The sequence below is a fragment of the Schistosoma haematobium genome, chromosome 4, assembly GCF_000699445.3.
Source record: "Schistosoma haematobium chromosome 4, whole genome shotgun sequence".
NCBI classification, from domain to species: Eukaryota; Metazoa; Platyhelminthes; class Trematoda; order Strigeidida; family Schistosomatidae; genus Schistosoma; species Schistosoma haematobium.
Genome location: NC_067199.1, coordinates 19,722,510 through 19,746,169, shown reverse-complemented (window position 1 = coordinate 19,746,169; position 23,660 = coordinate 19,722,510). Strand labels below are relative to the sequence as shown.

General features: G+C 32.5%; 1 protein-coding gene across 3 annotated transcripts; it reads left to right on the top strand.

Annotated features, from left to right (window-relative positions):
* Positions 1-1,401: 1,401 nt before the first annotated feature.
* MS3_00007599 (uncharacterized protein) lies at positions 1,402-23,454 on the top strand (the record flags this gene model as incomplete). Of its 3 annotated transcripts, XM_035729785.2 has the most annotated exons (6): positions 1,402-1,493; positions 1,526-1,705; positions 1,738-1,845; positions 11,021-11,151; positions 20,476-20,583; positions 23,397-23,454. In XM_035729785.2, the coding sequence occupies exons 1-6, from the start codon at positions 1,446-1,448 to the stop codon at positions 23,452-23,454; spliced, it is 633 nt and encodes a 210-aa protein (XP_035585270.1). In that variant the 5' UTR covers positions 1,402-1,445. The 3 variants fall into 3 exon arrangements, with proteins under 3 accessions (XP_035585270.1, XP_051066456.1, XP_051066457.1); XM_051215911.1 differs by lacking the exons at positions 11,021-11,151; positions 20,476-20,583; positions 23,397-23,454 and adding an exon at positions 1,878-3,444; XM_051215912.1 differs by lacking the exons at positions 11,021-11,151; positions 20,476-20,583; positions 23,397-23,454 and adding an exon at positions 1,878-1,997 and having other exon boundaries at positions 1,402-1,705; positions 1,741-1,845.
* Positions 23,455-23,660: the final 206 nt, after the last annotated feature.

Genomic DNA, 23,660 nt, shown 5'->3' with positions numbered 1-23,660 from the left:
GAATCAGCATACGAAGGACCCGTCAAAGTTCTTCAACGTGAATCTAAGCACTATATAGTCGATAAGAACGGAACCAACGATAGCATCAGCATCGATCGCTTAAAAGCAGCGTATTTAGAGGGAAATCCTATCTACGTGGATTTTCCTTCGGTACAATCGAACGACACGACTCCGACACTTATAATACCTCATCCGACAACCAACACACACGAAGATACTTCGACAGTATCCGAAAATAAACTTAAAACGACGCGTTCTGGAAGAAGGGTGAGATTTCCAGAACATTTAAACGACTATTGCACGTAAGGCACTTCTCGACATTTTATATTATTTTTTTAAAAAAAAACAATTTCAATATGCTTATATATTTTTATTTCTATTAAAAAAACAAAAAAATTATTATTTTTTAACGCTATTACGTGTTCATGAGTTTATTTTCCATTTTTCCCGCCGACATTGTGTTTTTACGCACATACGAGTGTATTTCGACATGCACTTACATTTTCTTTTTCTTTTCCAGGACGGCTGGAAAAGAACGATGACGTTTATGAGGATCCGAAATTTTCATTGTACATTTTCTTTTTTACTATGTTGAACCTCCGTCCCATATAGTAAGGAAAGACGACCAGACGCTGCTAAATTTAGTAAGCTATCAGAAGAGTGTTTACCAACGACAAACTCGTTGGGTTTAAACTTCTGGCTGGCCACGTCTTAGGGTCGTCACTGCCCCACTAGGGGGAGTGATCTGTAGCGGTAAATAAATCCCTAAAATAAATAGCTCTGTAAGTTTTCGACATTGGATGCCGACCATATGTTTTAGTGGACTCATCTAGCTGAAGGCGCTCGGTCATGCATACGCACCAGATCACGTGTGGTAACGCCGTGCTCAACATCAACCGCCATCGCTAGCCAGATTAGATCAGAGAATTCCGATATATTGGTTATCGCCAAATACACTCTTACGATCTCCTCGACTCTGTCTTTTGATTTCTCTTGGTGGGAACGAAATACATAAGAAGGTGTTACTGGTAAAAGCGTTGTCAAACACTGAATACCTGTGACATCATCAAGCGCTATGGATACTAAGAAGAATTACTAAAAGCGTTTCTCCTCGACTACTTCTATTATTTACTAAATAGCTTCATCTCCAGTTGCCGGAAAAATATACTGAAAATCGTAAACAAGAGTGCTTTCTAACCACTCAGACGCACATTAAAAGTAGGAAACAGTTTACTCATTCTAACAAGCAAATTAAAATCTCATATCAAATGAAAAAGTTATTATTATATAAGCTCTAAAACTTTGATGACACCGTTCTAACCTCTGTTGCCATTCACTTTTTCTGTAAACAGGTAGTCACGCCACCTGCTAAATGTCATTGTTGCTTTTGTTTGAAACTTTAGAGTTATTTAGATATAGATACTGCTTGATTTGATTCAAGGCCGATGGATTCGGATGCGAAAGTTCTCTCGGATCTTGAGACTCAGTTAGATGTAAGAGATGAGTTGAGATGTATTTTTTCAAGAATATATTTATGGTGCTTTCTTCGACGAGTTTGCATGATTCCGATATCTCAGAATCACAACATGGCCTAAATGATAAACATATGGCATCGCTGCTAGACGCTTGCCGACAAATGGACTCATGGTTTATTAAGAAGCGCCTCGCACTATCAACATACTGTCAGGAATATGCTTTGAAAGAGGTATTAAGAAGTTCATTCTAATGTTGTGCAAGGAGATTGATGCCTTGAATGCTGAGTGCATAAGAAAAGAGAAGCTCGCTCAGGAATTAAAAGGAAGAATAGAGGACTACTCAAAGTCTATTCAAGTTATTATAGATCAGGTACATCCACCTTACTGTGGCTAATTTCTTAGTTCTCCAAAGATCTGCCATATTTTGCATAATGGACCTAAATGTTGCTCTTTGGGTTGCTGTGCCCATTTACTGAGATGCTACTTTTTACTTGTATGATTTCAATACATATATTCAAAGTATAGCGTTATTCAGTGGGTGTTCGTGGTATTTTCAAGGTATCAAAGCATCACATGAACTGATTATGTTTCAAAGTTTCGTCTTCAGAATGAACTGTTGTATTTGTCACTGATTTATACGTTTTCCGCCGACTAGGTTTTTAGTTTGAGCGCTGTTCTTGTGTAAGATAATGCCACGCTTCCGTACCCTGTCCTTCCGTAGGTACTGTGAGCATCCAAGAAATTTAAATAGAATTTCTAGACAAGTCTAGCTGTTTTGTCTACATTTTCAGTTAATATCGTCACTTCATTCTATTTGCGTATGGGCTGTGGTACTGCACGGGTGCCCAGATCGAAGCAGGTGGTTTCCCTAGGAGGCCACACCCCGAGCATTTGACCTAAAGGTCTTACCCACTGGGCGCTGGAGCATCGTGAGGAGTTGTAGTTCCATGGTAGCCGGTGACCATTTGACCCGTCAGGATACTGGAGCCTATATGCTCCATTGGTTTGGAATCAAGGTTTCCCAACTCCCCTAGGTGGACTCTCCATGTACACCAACCCGGTTAAAGCGCCGTACGTTCGCTTTTCATCCTCTCAATATCGCAAACAACGTTTCCGTCACGAAAAGGCAGTGAGTAGAACTTCCCTGGCAGTGGCTTTATACGCGTGGCCACTCTTGGCCATACCAGGGCATTTGGGGGGGGGGCTAGAGACGTTATCAGATATATCTCAGAATAGACGCCAGTGGCGATCCTGCTGTAAACTTACTTTACTTTCTTCATAAAAAATGGTTGTAACTTACCTAACTGAAAGAATTCTTCTGGTTGTACCTTTCCGTTTTCCCCACCATTATTATTATTATTATCTTTACACTACCATACACTAATCTGTGGTCGTTATTGTTCTTTTTTTCCTTATACGCACCTTACATTCTTTTTCTCTCCCCATTCTCATTGTTTTGTGTGGCGCATATACATCTGGGGCCCCCTTGTACCAATATTTGTGTTCAAATAAAATAATCCATCTACATTATGTCCCCATATAGACCATCAAAAGATTTCGCTCCTGCAGTTTAGTGTGTAAATAATGTGTTGACATCAAATATTACATTAACATCATAGTAGATATGCTTCTAAATGTCATTTTGGTTTCTCTGTTGCTCGCATCAGTCAGTCAGCTACAACGTAGGACCAGGCACATTTATGCATCGGTCCAAGTTGCCATACCTCATTAACACAACAAATGGACACCGGATTCATAAAAGTAGTTAATTCAGAGGTGGTAGTATATAAAAGAAAGATTGCAATAAGGATGTAGTACAGCAAGAAATAATTAGTTCGTAGAAAGAAAGATATGAAGCGATTTTAATCTCTTAGTTTAAGGGAAGATAGAGAATGTATACACCGACGCCATTGTGATCGATTCTCAGCCATGTCACCAAGAGTCTCCAACCATTGGTTACGATAGTCACGCGGACCCCAACCAAGTAGTCTGTATAAAGTCGACTAGTTAAGTAAGTTCCTACTAATCTTCCTGATTTTTATTATTTATTTTAACACGTAGATATTGGTACAAGGAGGCACCAAATACATATGCGCCACACAAATCTCATTTGATATGTGTGAGGGCTGTAGTACTGCCCGGGTGCCCAAACTGAAGCAGGTGGTTTTCTTAGGGGGCCACACCCGGAGCCTTCGACCCAAAGGTCTGACCCACAAGGCAGTGGAGCATCGTAAGGAGGTGCAGTCCCATGGTAGCCCGTGACCAACGATTGGTTCATACGCCATTTGTTCCTTCAGGATCCTGGAACCCATGTCCACCATTGGTCTGGAATGAGGTTTTTCCAACTCCTCTAGGTGGACTCTCCATGTATACCAACCCGGTTAAAGCGCCGTACATTCGCTTTTTGTCCTCTCAATTTCGTAAACAACACCCCCATCACGAGAAAGCAGTGAGTAGGAATTCCCTGGCAGGGGCTATATACGCGTGGCCGTGTGAGAGCATTTCGAGAGGGAGAGCGAAATCTCCCCACTCTCGGTCGTACCAGGGCATTTGGGGGCAATCTTCCTGAAATTATAATTATTGGATATGTTACACGACGGATAAAGTCTAACGATATTAATTTTCTACTATGAATACCAATGTAATATTTTCTCGAAAATAGAACTGTTGGATTCTATCAAGTAAAAAAACTTGTCTATACCTTTTGGTCAATCATCTTTAACCCTCCGATGTCGAACATAACATACTATTGAGTTAATGAGCCCAGAGGTAACGTTACGACTATCTATCAAGCTGTCAGTTTTGAAGTTTTAAAAGTATAAGCATAGTAGTAATTAATCTGTGTAAGTTCAGTTGAGATGTAAGCGATCGAAATCGTTCTCACATAAAGGCAGTGAATTTAAATAGCATATACAACTTCAGAGAACCTGTATCATATTTCTTGTTTGATGTTAGTATTCTTAAAATCGATAATCCAGCTACTCGAGACTATCCGTTTGGGACAACTATCAGTATACGGACTGCTGAGCAACTTAAGGAATATAAGTTTACACAGAATTAAGGTAAAAATCAACAGAAAGATAAAGCATTGCGAAATAGATTTATTTATAATAAAGTTGTTGCGAATGTTGTCTAGGTGATTAAAGAGGCTGAGCGAATTGAATAGTTTCACAATTATTGTTTACTATGTTTGTGTGAACTGGGGTAATGTACGAAATCTCAGTGAAATGGGTGATTTCCTTAAAAAACTCCCTGAGCTTTCGACCTAGTAAGTTATCTGCAGCGTAGGACAAGGCACATATAAGCATCGATCCAAGTTGTCATACCTCATTAGCACAACAAGATGAACAACAAATAGTAGCAGTTGCTTCATTGGTAGTAATACATACAAATAAAGATTGCATGTACGAGTACGATACAGAGAGAAAGAATCGATCCTTTGGCCTAGAGATCTAATTCACAGAACAGAGAAACAGCAACAGGAGATGGAGTCCTATAGTAGTCAGCGGCTAGGGTATATTCGTGTGTCATTCATCCACTCAAGATCTCACAGGCTATGTATACTGTCGATTTGAAAACGGGTTTCTTTAGCTCCCTCGAATGGACTCCGTATCCATCAACTAGGTTTGTCGACATGACACCTACTTTTCGCTCCCACACTTCTGTAAAGACCACAAAAAGTCTGTGAGTAGTAGTTCTATGGCATAGACTACAAATGGGTGGCTGTATGAGAGATTGGTGTGGGGTACAGGGGACTCTTAACCCTCAAATATAACAAGTGGTTTAGAGATAGTCGATAGTTAATCACAGTAGTCATTCTCGATATAGCATATTAGATCAGAACTTCTGGAACTAACTTAAGTAATATTCATTTGTGTGTAGCATCTTCTGTCAATACATTGTGCTGACTACCAAAAAATATACTTTCGCCTTAAGGTACTAAAAAAATCCTATTAGCTGCGTAGGCTGGTGCGCTCTGACTGTTAATTTTCCGGTTGAAAACATTATTTGTGGACAGAGTTCTGAGGATTCACGTCGAATTAACTGTATCTAGTGCTTTACCTCTGGACAAACGAAACTGGGAACATCTTACTGGACTTGGTACAACGTTACTGTGATTTGTAGCTGACCATATGCTGGGTGTTTATCGCATCTAAATGAATGTTTACAAAAGAAATACGGCCTCGATTAATTATCGGCCAAATAAATAAGAAATATAAAACTAACAAGGTGGGATTTCTAGAGTAATGTCTATGTTCGAGGACAGGTAGTAAGGAGGTTTAGAAGTAATCAACGTAGTCATTGGCAGTGTCTCAATGGCATAGTTTTATGCGTCTCTCAAACCATAAATGTTTTCACAAAATGTATTGTAAAATCGTTAACTAGAATAAAATATGGTTCAAATCACTACCCTAAGCTGGTCAGTTGCAGGAAACTTTCATAAGTCTTAGTTTCCTAAACAGAAGTGTCGGAGTCATTTGCACATACTAGATGTGAACCTGTCAAAAAACTCAGAATATTAGTTTCTGTGTGACATTTAGGAACATGTTTTGCAGTCACTCCTTTCCTTAGATGTAGTACACAAACATACTGGTGGACGGATTAAAAGGTTCTCTGAGTTGTTCTAATAATTCATTGGATGAAAATCAACAATAACCAATAGATTAAAGATGACTGTTGGGGGATTTTTGCGCACCCAGACATGGTTGTGATATTCGCAGTGTTATAATTAAAATACCATGTTAGCTCTTGGAGAAGGCAATATAGTTCCAAAGGTGGTATTACCAATATATCAGCTGAAATACGGATTAGCTAGAATAAATGCAACTGATAAATAAAATAAATATTTTCACACTGGCCTATGAATTAAGCCTATATGCTACCAACGATGCTATCTAGTCATTGACAGTGGAGGCGCAAAGTATCGTAATGACAAAACAAATAAACAGTGCAGCATCTAAAATATTTACTTTATACTCGGACGAGTGATACCATACAGCTGCTCAGACAAAAGCAGGTGGAGTAACGTTGGCAGTAGCTTGATCCCATAGACCAAACGTTGGAATATAAACCATTAGTTTGTAAGTTCAAATCTTGCCTAGTTTCTTATCGGTTGCGAGTAGTTTTCAAACTCCAAAGATATTATCTTGTATATAGTTGCTAATTCACAATAGTACATAAGAAATTTATTTTATCTCATTTGTCATGCGAAAGTTGCTTGGTCTAGGAGAGTCTCAGGAGTTGTACCACACGAAATAAAATGGAGTTATGAAGAAACGAAAGAGAAAATCGGTTAGTGTTAAAAGAAAAGTAGGGATATAAAATGGTATCATTATAATTAGAAAGATGGTTTCCACTTTTCTCAAAGGTGTTTTTGACTGTCTGCGAATAGCATAACAGAAAACTGCAATACTGATGCCACTAAACAATGTGAGGAAACATATCAATTCACGGACATATGAGACCTCTAGAATCTCACTTAGGCATATATAATATACAAACAAATACTCATCTAACATAACCATTGCGGATTTTGTTGTACAAAAGCAGACCAAACACCTCCCTCTTTAATCTACTTATTTCCAGAGTCATCAAATAATACATTTGTGAGTTTGAAATAATGTAACAAAATAGTACTAATCCCATTGAGTCCAGAACTTCGACATGACACGATCAAGAACTCAAATTCAAAGTACGCAGTATGATATTGTATTGTATTATTATGATCGATTTAAACACAACATTTCATATTTAATTGCAAGGTCAATGTGTTGACTATTCACAACATTCTATGGAGTCCGCTTTTAGTCATATGTGGAACACATCCAACCTATTAATGTCAGTGCTTCATAATAAAATTACTTATCGGAACACAGTCTTCATTACAGCCAAGCATATATTGCTTTGTTTAACCATTTCCTATAAAGTATAGCTTATGTGCACGAATAATGATTTGTACCAGCAATAATCGAAAACCTGATGTAAAACTTCAGTTAATGATATAATGTATAAAAATCTAGACCTTACATCCCTTATCCATAATTACACTGAATATATCAGCATGTGTGGCTGTTAATCATTGTTTGAATGGGTTATTCGCCTTTCATGCCCATCCAAGTTATCTGTAGCTTATCTGAACATTCAGGAAAACACCTCTTCTACCGCTAATGTGTATAGAGTAGGTCAAATATAAAATAAAGAAGTCTAGAATTATTTTAATTATATAACAAATTGTTCAAGTAAAGCTTTTATGTGTGTGTGTTTTGTAACACACAAAAATTTATTTCAATACCACCATGATCAATTGTATTATTCTCTTTTGTTTTTGGTCATGATTATTTCTCATATAAAAACTAATTTGCATTCCACGGTTGCCATTATTGTAAAAGTAAGTAAACAAGGTAGCAACTGTCGCCATCAGTAATAATTTTAGATGCTTTCACGCTAAGTTTTTTTTAGAACGAATACTTGTTTATTATCCTTTATTCCCAATATATATCAAGAAATATCTCAGTTTATACAGTGATATATACATAATTATCATTGCACTTTTGCTGTTTTAAATGGTCAGAGTACTTTTTTGAAGTAAATCCATTTTTATTGTATTGTTTACTGGTGAGTTGGTCGGTTAGGAGTTTCATAAATATAGATAAAGTAAAGTAAAATTATTTAATCACTTTACACCAGGTGTATTAAGTAAACACAAGCAGATTGAAACAATTGGTAAACATGCATATATACACATTGATAGAAAGTAAACTTAACAATAATATGTATTCGAATTCTAGTCAAAAAAGTGCTTAGTTTGGCCACGAATGTTTAATCTTAGATATTTATTGGAGTGTAGTGTTTGTAATGCTAAGTGACACTTATCAAATGGTTGTATTTGTACTTGATGATTCTTACATTTTGTGCTGTGAGATATCTAATTAAGCTTGGACGCCTAAAATAAACATACCATAAGCTGAATTAGAAAAACTTTATTTCCAGATTAAGGTTTTCCCGAATATTGCAATATATAAATGAGAATGTCACGTGATATGATCCGAAATTGATATTAGTGATACATATGTATTCATTTATTCGTCCTCTTGTTTCTGAATCTAAATATATATTCTTCATACTTGTCCTTTACCTAGTAGACACTCTATATTTTGTTTTCCACAAAAGACTGTTACTTATTAAACCGATGTGTTTCCAATTTTTTATTCTTTTTATGGTGTTGTTAAATGTGTGGACATTAGCTAATATAAACTAATGGTAGAACCTTCCTTGTTTATGGCTAACTAATTCTTGCCCATAAGATTGCGTAACAACTTCGATTGTTGTTATCATTTCCTGGGATTTCATGGTACTGAGCAAAAGGCAATGGCAAATGACGCCTAGATCAATTTGTTGGACGCAATGAAGTACTTCGTTCTTTGATTCCAATTACAAGACATTAATCGTTAAATAAATAAATTTTATATACTTGCAGTCCCAGTTCTTTCCCAATTATTTCCTGTCTTGTAAGATGGTTATATTTAAACAAGTTACTGTGACCTGTTTAGTAGTAATAACAGATTACCAATAACAATTTTCCTCGTATTCAGCAAAACTGAATTCGGATGATTTTCTTAGAAAATTAATTTTGAATTATTTCAAAAATCATATATCTAAACTAGACCGCCATTGAAAACCTGGAAGCACTGGACGGCCATTTCGTTCTCGTATGAAACTCCTCAGCAGTGCGCATCTACGATCCCTCACGCATGACTCGAACTCAGGCTCTTCAGCCTCACGCGCGAACACTTAATCTCTAGACCATTCAGCAGGGATCCAATGGCATTAGTGTCTATTTCTAGTGAGAATCCGTGACCAGTGGAATCCAACCCGTGTCGGATGTGAAACAGTTATCCACCTGAGACAATGGATGAAGGGTTGTGCAAGGTCGTGGATCGGTTGAGATTCGATATCAATACTTTTAGAGGTCGAAAGTTCGCGCGTGAGATTAAAGGGCCTGGGTTCGCGTCACGCGTGTGTGATCCAAAATTATGATATGGACTTTAAGTTTTGTTGTGGAACAAAGTAATTCAGTTAGATATCTCTAATTAAACACCCTAAACATGTGTGTTGATTTGCTGTAAATGATTATTTATGTTAAACACTAAAAAACCACTGAGACATTTTGTTTGTACTTGAAAATTTCTCATTCACCTCAAACTCAGATATTTAATTTGCTAGTAAGACGTTCGTTAAAAAAATTACCAATAAGTAATGAGTTTCAAACAAGTTTTTCCGCAGTATGAAGTTATTCGGTCGCTTTACGAGATTCCAAGCGGAACTAACTTGTATAAATTGATTTTTTCTGATATTTTCTAAGCTCTCAAGGATTTAAATGCTGTTGAACAAAAAGTTTCATCAGTTATTGTTGAATAAGAACGCCGAACGGGAGAATATATTATTTCATAAGAGCTAGTTTGAGATTCAATGTGAAATAAGAAAGAATTGTACAGGATAACTGTTAGGTTAAGGAGGAAGAATGTATTTGTAGAATGTCAGTGAATGAATTTGTTATGTAATTTCCAAAATTATCTACAGATTCTTGATATGGTAGAAGCAATAAGGACAAAAGTATCTGGATAGCGTGAATCGAATTTGACCGCAACATGCAGTTTGCAATCATGACATGAACAAACAAAAGTGTTAGTGAGTGTCTGATTTTGAAAAAAATGCCAGTGGAATATTTGGATAGAAGCCGAAAACATGAAATATAAATATAATGTCTGTGATAATTTCAAAAACTCGTGAAAATTGATTAAAATTAGATTCTAATAGTTTGAAGAATAGGAGATCAAAATATGACTGGTAACTGATTTACAAATTTACCAAATATTCAATGGCATCTATGCGTCGTCGAATACCGATTGGCAGTACTATATGTTAAGATCCATTTTATCTATTAGTTGATATCAAATACTATTCAGTTTAATTTATCTGAAATTTTATCAATAATCGGTGTAAATTAGGTAGAAATAGCTTTTAATTTATTTTTAGTTTCGTTGACTTTTTCTTGCATCAAGTAATACCAATGATTTTGTTCAGTTATAAGATATCATTGAAACGAAGTCTTATGGTGATTTAGATGTTAAATGATTAGGTAAGAGTTGAACATTTCTATGTTGTTTTGTGTCATCCTCAGAAATTTCATTGGAAGAAAATATTATGAAGATGAAGAATTCCTCATGTGAAGTATTCTCATGATTAACCCATATATTAATTTTCCGAATTTTCATCTCATTGTACAAGTTTTTTAACCATTTAATCACAATGATTTGATGAAACCTATCCATATTTATCAGACACTTTAACCCACCTCCACAATTACATGTGAGAAAATATTTTCAACCAATAATAAAAAAATACTTTTTGTTTCTTTCAAAAAAAGACAGCTGATCGTTAATTGGTGGATTAACAAATTTAAGTCCTCTGAAATGAGATGTTGAGAAATTCGTTTTCCTACTACTCACTCATTAATAACAAAGTTATTTACATTTATTGTTAAGATAACTACTTTACAAATGATTTGGTCAAATAAAATAACTATTGTTGGTTTCGTTTTACTGTTTTCTATTATACTATTCACCGAGTGTCTACCTCAGTCTAAAGAAAATCAAATCATTCCTGGTTACTCTGCGTAAGTTACTATTGATGACAATGACTTTTATTCATTAGTTTCTAAATAAACTTCCCCTGGGAAGGTAATTTTCGTCACCAATTGATGTCAACTGAATAACCTATTATTACCAAAAAGTAATGAACATTCAGTTCATCCTTGAATGAAAAAAATTCCTGATGATTTATGTTTCTTAGTGATTCTGTAGTTGAAATTACTTCTTGATAGAAATTATCATCGGAATAAACAATATTTTGCTAATAAAGACATCCCATTTAATTCTTTCTTTTTAGCTAAGACTTATTTCAGTAGTTTAAAGATAAGGTTTGTACTTATTATTGGATTAGTGTGTGAACAAACTTAAATTGGTTCAAATTTAAAGATCATCCTATGAATTTAAAGTTTCTAAGTAACTTTATCAAAAAAATCTTCGGAATGATTTTTCACATTCTATAGAAAATTCTTATTTGTTAGTGAAAGATTAAAATACTGAGAATGATTTAATGAATTTCTTATCAATAAATTACTGGTTTGTTCCAAAATGTTTTTAAAGGTTATTTAACTTTATATATTTAAGTGAATTCGTCAGTGATATGATTAATGAGAACTGTTCTATTCGAGTGAAATTAGTTTTATTCTTTACAATGATGTTGAATTTAACATAATCATGGAAGATAACACCATAAAGAAAAAAAGCTTATTCTATTGTTGTATGTTTTAATTAAACTGTACTTACATTATATCAATTTAAGAAACAAGGGTGCTCTTCTTTTATGAACCAATGAATTGTTAAAATGACATTTATGTAATATATGACCAATCTTTTACTGTTTAATAATTTAGATATTCCCACTATGGTTTTTTGAAAAAATATCTAGTTTAAACATTAGGTATAACCACCGACTTTCTATTAGGCTGTCTAATTACAATTAAATCAATTTATATTCAAAATATTTAAATTATTACTGTTAGGAGAATCAGAGTATAAGCAACATGAATGACAAGAAAGTAATGATGACAAACGTGACCTGAAAAGACATCCTTGTGTTTATACAGTCATCATTAGAAATCATATCGTATTGGTTACAGTAAAATAAATGTTGAAATTATATTCAATTAAGTTTCTGTAATTTATTCTTGATACTGTATGATACCATCTCATCATATTGTAGCTTCTTCTTCAAAATCAGGACTTTAATACAGTCTTAAAGTCAAACTGAATTCAGTATTTATTATAATTAATATTAGTGAAAATTAGAGTACATAGATACATTCAATAAAAAAAAGTTAATTAAATTTTTGTCCCATTTTACCTAGAAAAAAACGTATGGTCTAGCATTATTATTAATTTTGTTTTTCTAATAAATATTTTGGCAAAACTTTACTACAAATCACTATTATATATACAGATGTAGTGGTTGAATGTATTTCTTATTTTCTCTTAAAATTTTCTATTTCATGACTTCATTCCCTCTTCTCGAATCATAATACTAATGCCCACTTTTTTTCTACAACCACAGATATTATCATTTCATCATTGCTCTGGAATTTTTCTCGGTAATTTTTTCTCGCTGTACTGATATTGTCATGACAACTTGAATTAATGCATACATAATAATAAATAATTATAATGATAATAACTAAATGATAAATAGCAATGGATTTAATAAACAAAATTAAATTCATTTTTTTAAGCAAAGATGGATGGTGGCCAGCAGTGGAATACAGGATGCGTGTTTCGTACTATTTGGGACTCGCCAGATGGATGTACCTTCATCTCAGAGTTGATGTTCACTGCGGGACTCGAACCCAGTACCATTCGCTTCAAACGTCATCGCGTTATCCACTTAGCTACTAAGTCCTGATAGCCACTTGTTTGTGCAGTGGGGTGAATTTCAAATCACTTAATGTTTTAATAAAATTTTCGCATATTAGAATTTGGAGAACTAAACTGATCTGTAAGTTTTCTGTATAGAGCTTTATTACTGAATTGCAATAACTTATAATTTATTGTAAAATTTCTATGAATTACAAGCAGTAACGTATATTCCATTTAGTTTTAGATCTATCAACTATGTGTGTTTGTTTAACGAAGATATATACAATTTAGAAAAGAAAATAGGCTATCATAGATCAGTAATCAACTATGTGGTTCTTTAGATTTTGAGGTGATAAGTCAAAAATCTTGTGTCTGTAGTAAGACTGACGCTCATTGTGATGCAAAGGTATCATAGTAACATGTTCCTTTGATTCTTATTCTAATCACTAAAGTGTAATGATGTTATAAATTTTTATTACTTAGTCAAATTCAATAGGAATTATGGAATAAGTGAAAACAAAAGACTATGGAGTAAATTAAATTAGTAACGGATTAGTAGAAAAATGTTGATTATTTATATATTTTAAAAATGACCCTGACTGATGTGAATGAATGTGTAAGTAAAGACAGAAAGAATATTAATATTATTCAGTAGTATGCATAGTAAATCACTAATTGTTATTTAATAAACTATTCAACTGTATAAAAATAGGCAATTGAACGTCTATTCTATTAAATAAGACAATAGTATATATCTAACGACTAATAGTTGCGAAAAATTTGTCTAGAATTAGGTGGTGTTTATCTTTTTTTCTTGTTGAATAACAACTTTTTGTGTTTGTTTAAGGCCACAGAAATTGGAAGACAGGAAAGTCATCTACATTTGAATGAAATACGATTCATCAACTTTTTCATCATCATCATGATTAACAATATGAAAACTTAGTTTTACCAGTTTCATTGATAGGTGAAGTTAGAATTGCTTAGCCATGAGATCAGTTAATTACTTATTGTGACACTGAACACCGCCTAATATATATATATATATATATATCTTTGAAACATACGCACATATGTATGATGTGATCACGATACTGAGTATGTTTAGAATGAGTGAGACCGTATCATATTACATGATTATGACCTTAAGAACATAATATTTTGAGATTTTTTCTTAACATAATTAGAATGGGACGTCGTCACTATTTCGATATTTTTTGAATTTAAACGCTGGTTTTAACAACTAATCAATCTGTTAAGTTCTGAACATTGTACAAAGTAAACTACGTCTTTTTCTTATCTTATTAATAAATATTAGTTCATTTTGTGTCAAGATAATCAAACTGGTTAATTCCATCGAGACATCAGATGAAATGTTTGTTTTATAAACTAAGTAATTTTAATGACATTGACTTTTCTACGTTAATCTGTGATTTTACAATGATAATTTTCTATAGAATGTTGTTGTTAATGAAATTAAACAGTTACTTTTGAATTTAATCTGAATAGTCAACTTAATAGTTGACAAAAAAATCAGATGTTTAGGAGTTGCAATGGTTCAATTTTCAGTCAACCATTATATATTAATTTGAAAAATATATATCCATCTGTTAAGTATTATTTTTCAATAACGTTACTATTGTTTGTCTGAATAGCTTATCAAGTCAGTATATGATCATCATTACTGATATTATTGATCAAGATAATATTTTACTGATCATTCAAAGGACATATTCTTGACCAATTAAAAATATGTAAATGTTGGCATTTTGTTGAAAAGTATACCTATCTATCATTCATACTGACAACTAGAGAAAATATTCAATGTCTTATGTGTCAATAAAACTTGTGTTGCATTTTGTTTTCTGATTTGTCGATTTCTTAGTTTATATTCAATCATCTATGTATCAAATAAATATTGCTGATTAACATTTATATCCTATAAAGCTTTTATATAACTGTCTATCTTATATCTGTCTATTTTGTTTTAATCATTTATATATTTATTATTAATTAATTAGATATAATGGTTTTATAAGTTCAACTTTTATTAGAGAAACAATAATTCTAGTAACTATAACTTTTCTATGTAATGGGTAGAGATTAATAAGAACAAGAATGATTTAGTTTTGTTCAATATTTTCTTTCTTTTTTTTCTTTTTTTTTTATTTATAAAACTGTTTGTCCAAGTGACGTATTCATGTTTTACAAAATTCCATTTTATCGTATTAATAATTTGCTACCTCGTCAAATTAATAAATCTTTAATTAATTACTTGAAAATTGACCTCATTGTGTCAGTTCTCATGAATATATTGAATAAAGAAAAGAAAGTTAAGTGATTATTCAAAGACATTAGTGTGTAAAACTGTTAGATACTTAAAATGCTTTTATATATTAATCCAAATGATGAAATTTTTATTTTGTATCTAAGAGTTGTGTTGGAAAGATTGATCTATTCGTTACTTAGTGGATCGAAAAGATAAGTATAAAAAATAATGAATTATGGGTTTTAATTCACATGTTTATTGATCAGAGTTTTCTGTTAATTTATAATTTTTATAGTGATCAGATTTTGAACGTGGAATTATATAGTTGATAAGTCGTTTATCTCTAGCATCATCAGGCTATTTTTAATGATCGGTTGATATTAATTTTACAATCAATTATGATATTCCCTAAAGCTTATGTAAATTGTACAAATCGAAACAATAAGTAATGAGTGGATGTTGTTTGAGGAAATAAAGTTTGGGTTATCAGAGTTGATAACAACAGGAAATGCATATTTAGGGTGGATCCAAAAGTTCAGGTTTTAACCTTTTGATGACTTTGACCATTGTGAATCCGAGTATAGAATAATTTTCCTGAAATTCTTATAGGAGTTTTCACATTATTGTATGTGGTAATAAACAGATTTCAAAAAAATGCTAGATTTACTATCTGAATAATAGTCAATGAATACCACTTTTTACAAATTTCAACATAGAGCAAACGTTTATTTCTAAATAATTAGCTTAAAAATTCTAGATTAACTTAAATAACGGACACCGTGTATTTTTTCAAAATGAATTGGGCTGGCATGATAAGTTCATCGAATTACGGTCATATAAAGTGATCGCGTGTGATATAAAAAGTCTGGCAATTATCAAATACCTAGGTTAGTAGTTCTAAAGTAATTATATTTTCGAATTTGCCCATATTATGTGTTAGTATCACGCAGGACTTTCGTAGGATAGAACGTTGTTCATATGTGTCACAATATTACTAGCAAACTAATAATCATGGATATTATTGTAAGTTACTTATTTGAAGCTATCAGATTGAGAATAATATTTATTTGATTATACTCTTAATCATAGGATGATATCAGCTAAAGAAATAACTAGTGAATATCAAGATGAATTAGACAGTTATTTCGTCTTCATCAATGAGCTTCCACAATCACATAAGGGATAAAAGTAAAACCTAAATCTCATATTATAAACACTATGTATATATTCATATTTTAATCTTTCATTTTAAACATAATTCCCTTAAATATACATTTCAGAGATATTCATTGATTTGATTTTAAATGAATAATTCTAATTGTGGAAGTTTTCATGTTATTAAAGCAAAAATATATACATAATAAATAACAAGTTCTTATACAAAAAATCCTAATGGAAATTCTCAAGTGTTTTTTGCTTCAAGTTTTTGGAACATCTTTTCTACTTCCTTGTCGTAAACTGCTAGTACTTACTTGCTAAAGATTTTTTGGTTCTAAAATGGAACCATTTTTTATGATCACATTATAATCTATTTTATTTTGTGTATGAACAGTTTATAACATTTCAGCATATAATACATACGTATAACAATATTTTCTTAAGAAATACATGCTTTCGATCTTTATTATTAATTCAAAAGTATAAAAGGTTTCTTTAAAGTAGAATCATTTTGTTCAGAATATTTAAGTGTCATATTGATAATTATATATCAATCTCAATGTTTTCTTCACTGTAACTATGGTTTATCTTTTGGATGGTTAAAAAACACTGGTCAGTGCTTAGGGTACTTAATGTACTGTCTCAAGAAACTTATTCGAATTCTATGTAAAATTAATTGAATTATTATTAATTTGACTTATGTCAAATACTTCTCTCTCAACACAGTCTTGAAATATAGATGTCATTCAGTCAAAGCATTTTTAAATAGTTTAATTTGGAATTATTCTTTTAAATCTACCGTCGGTTTCAGATTCGCATTCCGTTAAAAAAAAATTTAGTTCGGCAATTAATTCGAATAAATACAATAAATACAAAAGTTTTTAGTTTAAATGGCAGTCATAAACGATGTTAGTTGAATGGGATCAAAATCAAACCTGGATCGAAGCTGAATCTCGTGGATTAGTTAGTATATCAGCAACTCAGTAATGAATGCTTACAATTTTCAATAATATCATTTTAGTTTTATTTAATATGCCTGTATACAAGGGTAAATCATAGAACCTGAAGCTATCCATAGTATTATAAAGTTGAATTTACGAGTCACTCCAAGCTTAACCACCACTAAGAACCTGGAAGCACTGGATGGCCGTTCCGTCTAAGTATGGGACTCAGCAGTGCACATCCACGATCATGAACGCGTGACTCAAACCCAGGACCTTTGGGTTCGTGAGCAAACACTTAAGATTTAGACCGTTGATCTGGCATCCAAAGGTAATAATGTCTATCCTCAATAGTTTAACCCACTGATAAACGTTCCAAATTATAATTTTGTTTATAATATCAGTGAAAGAATTTACTGCAATAATGGTAGAAGTTATTTAAAACCATGTATCATTTCTGCATTTGAAAGAACAATATAAGAAAAACATCTGCCACACAAACGTCTTAATGGTGCTCAAACCTTTTGGAGGAGTCATATTCTCTGAGCTGAATGGTTTTACTATAAAACTGTTATTGTACTTCTGAATTTTATTATCGACACAGACCTTACGTAGAAGAGAGCTTGTTTAAACTGATTGATGAATAGGGTTAATTTTGACGTGTTTATTGTGTAATGATTGACCTGTGTGTTGAACATCTAAAAAATCTCCTATCGTAAGGAATATAACTCAAAACAGAAAAATCATATCAAGTGTAAAAGAGCAGATAGGATAGAGTTTTGATAGAATTCAATCAGTGTTAGAATCACATCAATCGATATAAACTAATGATCGAAAACCTGGAACGACTAACGTTATGCCTTGATACATCTTTCTCTAACTTTCTTCCAGACAGCCTCTAGCTAGCATATAGTGTTAGGGTAGGCAGTGACAGAATTACCTAGGGAGATATATTCCAGTCATAAATGTAATCTTAAACTAACGATGTTTTATAAGATTTTAAGAAATAGCACAATTTAACATATGATCTAGTAAGCTTACGTTTGAAAATCTGTCTTTGTCCCTATAGAATGACTCAAGCATAGAATACTTTAAATTTAGAAATTCCAAGCAATGACATTAAGGGAATAATATTTTGAAAAAATAAACATTATGTGATAACTGAGTGAAAAATTGAGTACGCTGTTTCAACCGTTTGATCTTTAACAGTTAGTCACAAAAAAAGAGAATATCATGTACGTTTGTTTTTGTTCCAGCACCGAAAAAATATAATAAAACTTATTCAAGGGATTTTACAGGAAAAAAAGAATATCCTCATAAATATGAAAAATGTTAATACTACTAATTAGTCAAAACCTTTGTGACTTAGTCTTTAAGTATATAATTTTATTGCTTTATAATCAGTATTGAAACATTTATAGATCACTCAGTCTATTATCTTTTTGATGTACATAAAGTAACAGTTTAACGGTATAACCGATAAGTCATTAATCTGTACTATTATGTCTTTATCAGTTTAGGGGTTGTGGAGATTGTTAAGTTTTTGATCAAGATCATTAATCGATTAATGTTAGACCACCATTGAAAACCTGGAAGCACTGAATGGCCGTTTCATCCTATTGTGGGACTCCTCAGTAGTGCGCATCCACGGTCCCGCTCGCGGGACTCGAACCCAGGGCCTTCGGTCTCGTGCGCAAACGCTTAACCTACTGGACCATTGAGCCGGCACCCAATGGTGTTAATGTCTAACCTCAGCCAATCCACGAAGTTATCCAGACATATAGTATGAATTTTAACTTGGTAACAACTCAGTTGATTATCAGTCTGTGCTTTAGACCTCTCCACCTATTATCAATGGAAAATAGAAAATTTGATGTTGTTCTTTAATTTAGATTGAAATTTTGAAAAATTTAAATAAGAATTATATACTAAATGCTGATCAATTCAAGTTACTGATTATTAACATATAATTGAACTAATGTATAACACTTCTTGGCGAGACTCTAATTTATGGACGACCTTTGAACGAGTCTTAAGTGACCTTGAGAAACATTAGCCTATCAGCACACAGTCAGTATAGAGTGAAAATATATTATACAAAACCAAGGAAATAAAGTGGATACACTTCTTATACGTGGTTCAAAAACTTGTCAAGGTTAGAAAGAGGTTCAGAGGTTCCAAAATCGTAATGCATACAGTAGAAGAAATTATCTATATGGCTACAGAATAGTCGGCCTCTGGAGCCATGATAAAGTCTCAAAAACTCTTTCAGCCTCGACCACATAGCTTCAATATTGTTTATGTGCACTTCGGTTGTTGAGTGCACAAAATGCTACTTGTGGATAACGACACGATGCACATAACCAATCCTGTGTAGGAGTCTGTACGCTCTCCAAACATCCGTATATATTGTAGTACCTGGGTGCAGCCGGTGTTACTGGTGCTTTTACTATGCAGTTCGCGATAATTTTCGTAATTTACCTTGGTTAGGAATTATATATGGGGTTTTCATCACGAAATGACATCAGCTATAATGCCAGAAATTTATTTAGTCAAATGGATGAAAGGCTTTCACTTTAAAATCCGAGATCTGTTGTCTTATACCTGATTGATTCGTCCACAAATTATAGTTTCGCCATCTTGTTTGTTATAGCCGCTCATTTATTACGTTTTGTACAAGATTCCCTGTGAACCGATCGTACGTTAGCCTTAAGCATTTAAGTTGGCGCCGCAACCTTGAAATCTCTAAAACGCTTCTGATTAGCTCGTCCATAAATTAGAGTCTCGCCGTTTCATCTATTATAATAAAATTAATATGATGACTGCTTTTATGTAATAACTTGATTGGTGTGAAAAATATAAAAGTTGAGATATACAGTGAAAGTTATACTTGTATATTTAAATGTCAAAGATAAGTCAAATAAATATTCAAGAAAAAAGTAATTAAAATCAGTGAATTATGTTTGTTTTAATGCAACAACATTATAAATAGTAAATGATTGAGATAACGTAATTCAATGACGTAATCATATATATTTTGTTTCATTAAAACAAAACAAAAACGATGTTAAATATTTGAAAAAAATTGTTGTTTTAATTTAATTGTTTCATTGGTTCTATTTATTAATCGAATTTTTATTTTATTCTACTTTCATTAGATATGAATATTTAAATGAACCAAAAAAACGTATGTTAAATGGACTTAGATTTCAAGAATTACTACGTTTACAAAAATTAAAAGATAGTGCTAAATGGCTTGAAGATCTGTAAGTTTATATAATAATGTTAGTTTTGAATTTTTAATAAACAATTATATTCTTTCATTATTTATTAAAGATGTATATCTTGGAGTTCTAGTGAGAAGCAGTGATCAGTGGAGTTCAACTGGGTCAGTTGTAAGATAGTAACTCACAGATGACAATGGTGGATGTGTCGCTCAATTTCATAGATTAGTTGAAGTTAGACATTAATACCGTTGGATGCCGGTTCAGTGGTCTAGTGGTTAAGTGCTGGCGCGTGAGACCAGTAGGCACTGGGCTCAAATTCCGCGGGGCGGGGTCGTGGATGCGCACTGCTGAGGAGTCCCATACTAGGAAGAAGCGGTGGTCCAGTGCTTCCAGGCTTTCCATGGTGGTGTAGCTTCAACTGACTCATGATCTCAACAATTGAAATTTATTAAAGATATTAATTTACTATTAAAAGTGTACTTTTTCACAGTAAAGTTTTAATAATATATAATAATAATATAATGATAGTATAATAAAAAAAGGAAAATGATAGTAGTTTTCTATAGGCTAGTAAATGTGTTAGATAATTAGACAATCTTTAACTGTTCATTGCTGAAGAGTCCCACAATAGGACGAAACGGCCGTCCAGTGCTTTCAGGTTTTCCATTGTGGTCTAGCTTTAATTAGCTCATGGTTTCAACGGTTGAAATGTTTATTTCATAGCTATTAACTTACACACTTTTTTCCTCTTTTACTGAAATGTCATAAATTATTTGTTGCGAAAGGAAATTGGTTATTTATAAAGTTAATTAATTTTATTCATAATAAAATGAAAATTCTAATTGCAAAGGGTTTCTGAATAAGAAAATACAGAATGTTTAAAAAAGGGTTATCTATAAGTAAATGAAATTCGATAATGTTCCACAAAGTACAGATTCATGAATTTACGGTGTTTTGAGTAAATATATGCTTTTATAGTAGTAATTTGTTATATTCGTCCTAATGTAAGACGATTGATAATATCTTGTATTATTGTGTCATCACATAGTCGTGATTTATTTATTTGATATAATTAATAATCTAATTTTTTATTGGTAAATAGTAGCAAAATAAACAAAACTGTAAATTCACTTATGATTATTTGCTCGTATCTTCCTATTGTTGTTAAGGACTGAAATCGATCAGTCTCTTGTTGGTATATGTACATCCTGTGCGGAGTGCTTCGATATTGCCTAAGTTACGAGCTGTATAAGCAAAGATGGATGGTGGCTAAAAGTGGAATCCAGGATGCGCTTTTCGTCCTATTTGGGACTCGTCAGCTGGATGTACCTACATCCTAGAGTTGATGTTCACTCGGTATGCACATATACCAATAGGAAACTGATGAATTACAGACCTTAACAACGATGGGAAGATACAAGGAAATAATATTAAGGGAATTTAAATTTCACCCCATTGCACAAGCAAGTGGCTATCAGGACTCAGTAGCTAGGTGGATTACGCGATGGTGTTTGGAGGTCGTGGTACTGGGTTCGAGTCCCAGAGTGAACATCAACTCTTAGATGCAGGTTCACCCAGCTGAAGTGTCCTAAATAGTACCAAACACGAGTCCTGGATTCCACTGCTAACCACCATCCGTCTTTGCTTATAAAGACTGTAAATTATATTGAGTTAAACTATTTTAGTATGCTTTTAATGGGTGTACCACTAAAGTATTGAGTTTTTCGATTCTAATATTTTATTATTCCGACAACTAAATATTGAATAAAATGTTATTAATTCATTACTAAGGATTCTTTGTTGTAATACGTTTACCTAAATGCCTTCATCAGTATGGACTGAATTTGTCACATTGTAAAGAGTAATTTTTAATTCATCAAATGTGACTATTGAAAGCCATTTTTCTATTTTTATTAACACAGATATTGTTCATTCCTATTCCATTGAAATAATATAAGTGCTATTCATAAATGTTAGTGAAAGTATTTTTTCTTCATTCAGGATTAAATGAGAAAAAAAGTAGTTTGACGAATTAAGGTCTATCTCATACTTTTTAGATACAACAATATAATTATAGATCAACAAATGTAGTCATATTTCAGGAACAATCTAACCAATAGCGCACAACTTACCAACTAGTGTTTTCAGAAAATTCATGTTTTTTGCACCACTTCAACACAAAAAAACTATCCAGACAAAGATATTTCATTTCACTAAGAAAGGCTACAATATTGACTAGACTCATCTCGACAAATTTATATTCTAAATTAACCATAAATAAGACAATTAAGTATTACAAATGGATACCATTTTAGTTTTTATTTCCTAAACGTTTATCTTTTTTTTCTGTTTATTAGACAAACGAAATTGTAATGTTATGTAATATAATATAAGCTTCCTTAAATTCAATATCTATGTACTTTTATGTATGATATTTATATGTTTATGTATCATACAAAAAATGTTAATATTTCGACAGATGATTTTAAAAAATAAACATTATTTTTGATTCTCAACGGAATTTTGCAATACAAGAAAGCTTAATCATTATAGTCTCTATTTTAATAACTCCTATTTATGTATATAATTGTTGTTACTATCACTATGGTCACAGCGATAGAATTTTTCTTCTATTGCCATTTAAAAAAAAACACAACCTATTTACTAACTATTGCTTCAAGAACAAAAGTTTTAATGTAAACAGGTGTATTATATTTCTTTATATTATACTTTACGTGTTAACGAATTAGTAATGTGATTTGAAAACATTATTGTATGTTTTTTTTCCAACTTTTCCAGTGTTTATTTTACTGGCTTATTTATTTATCTCCTTTCATTTACTTTTATTTTAGCGGGAAACGTTCTTCAATTTATGGAATAAATTCATTAGCTGATGATGAATATGATTGAATAGAACCTTAATATTGACGCCACCGACCAAAAAAAAATATTGAAAAACGTTTGCCAAAAAGTTTAATTAATAAATGTAATACAAATTGCTAAAATGTTTGTAAATGATTTTATTTATAATAAATTTGATAAATAATAACCGTTCAGTGTAAAAGTTGGTGAAGCTTAAATTGGTTCCATGGTTTCCAGTTTTATGAAGCAGCCAG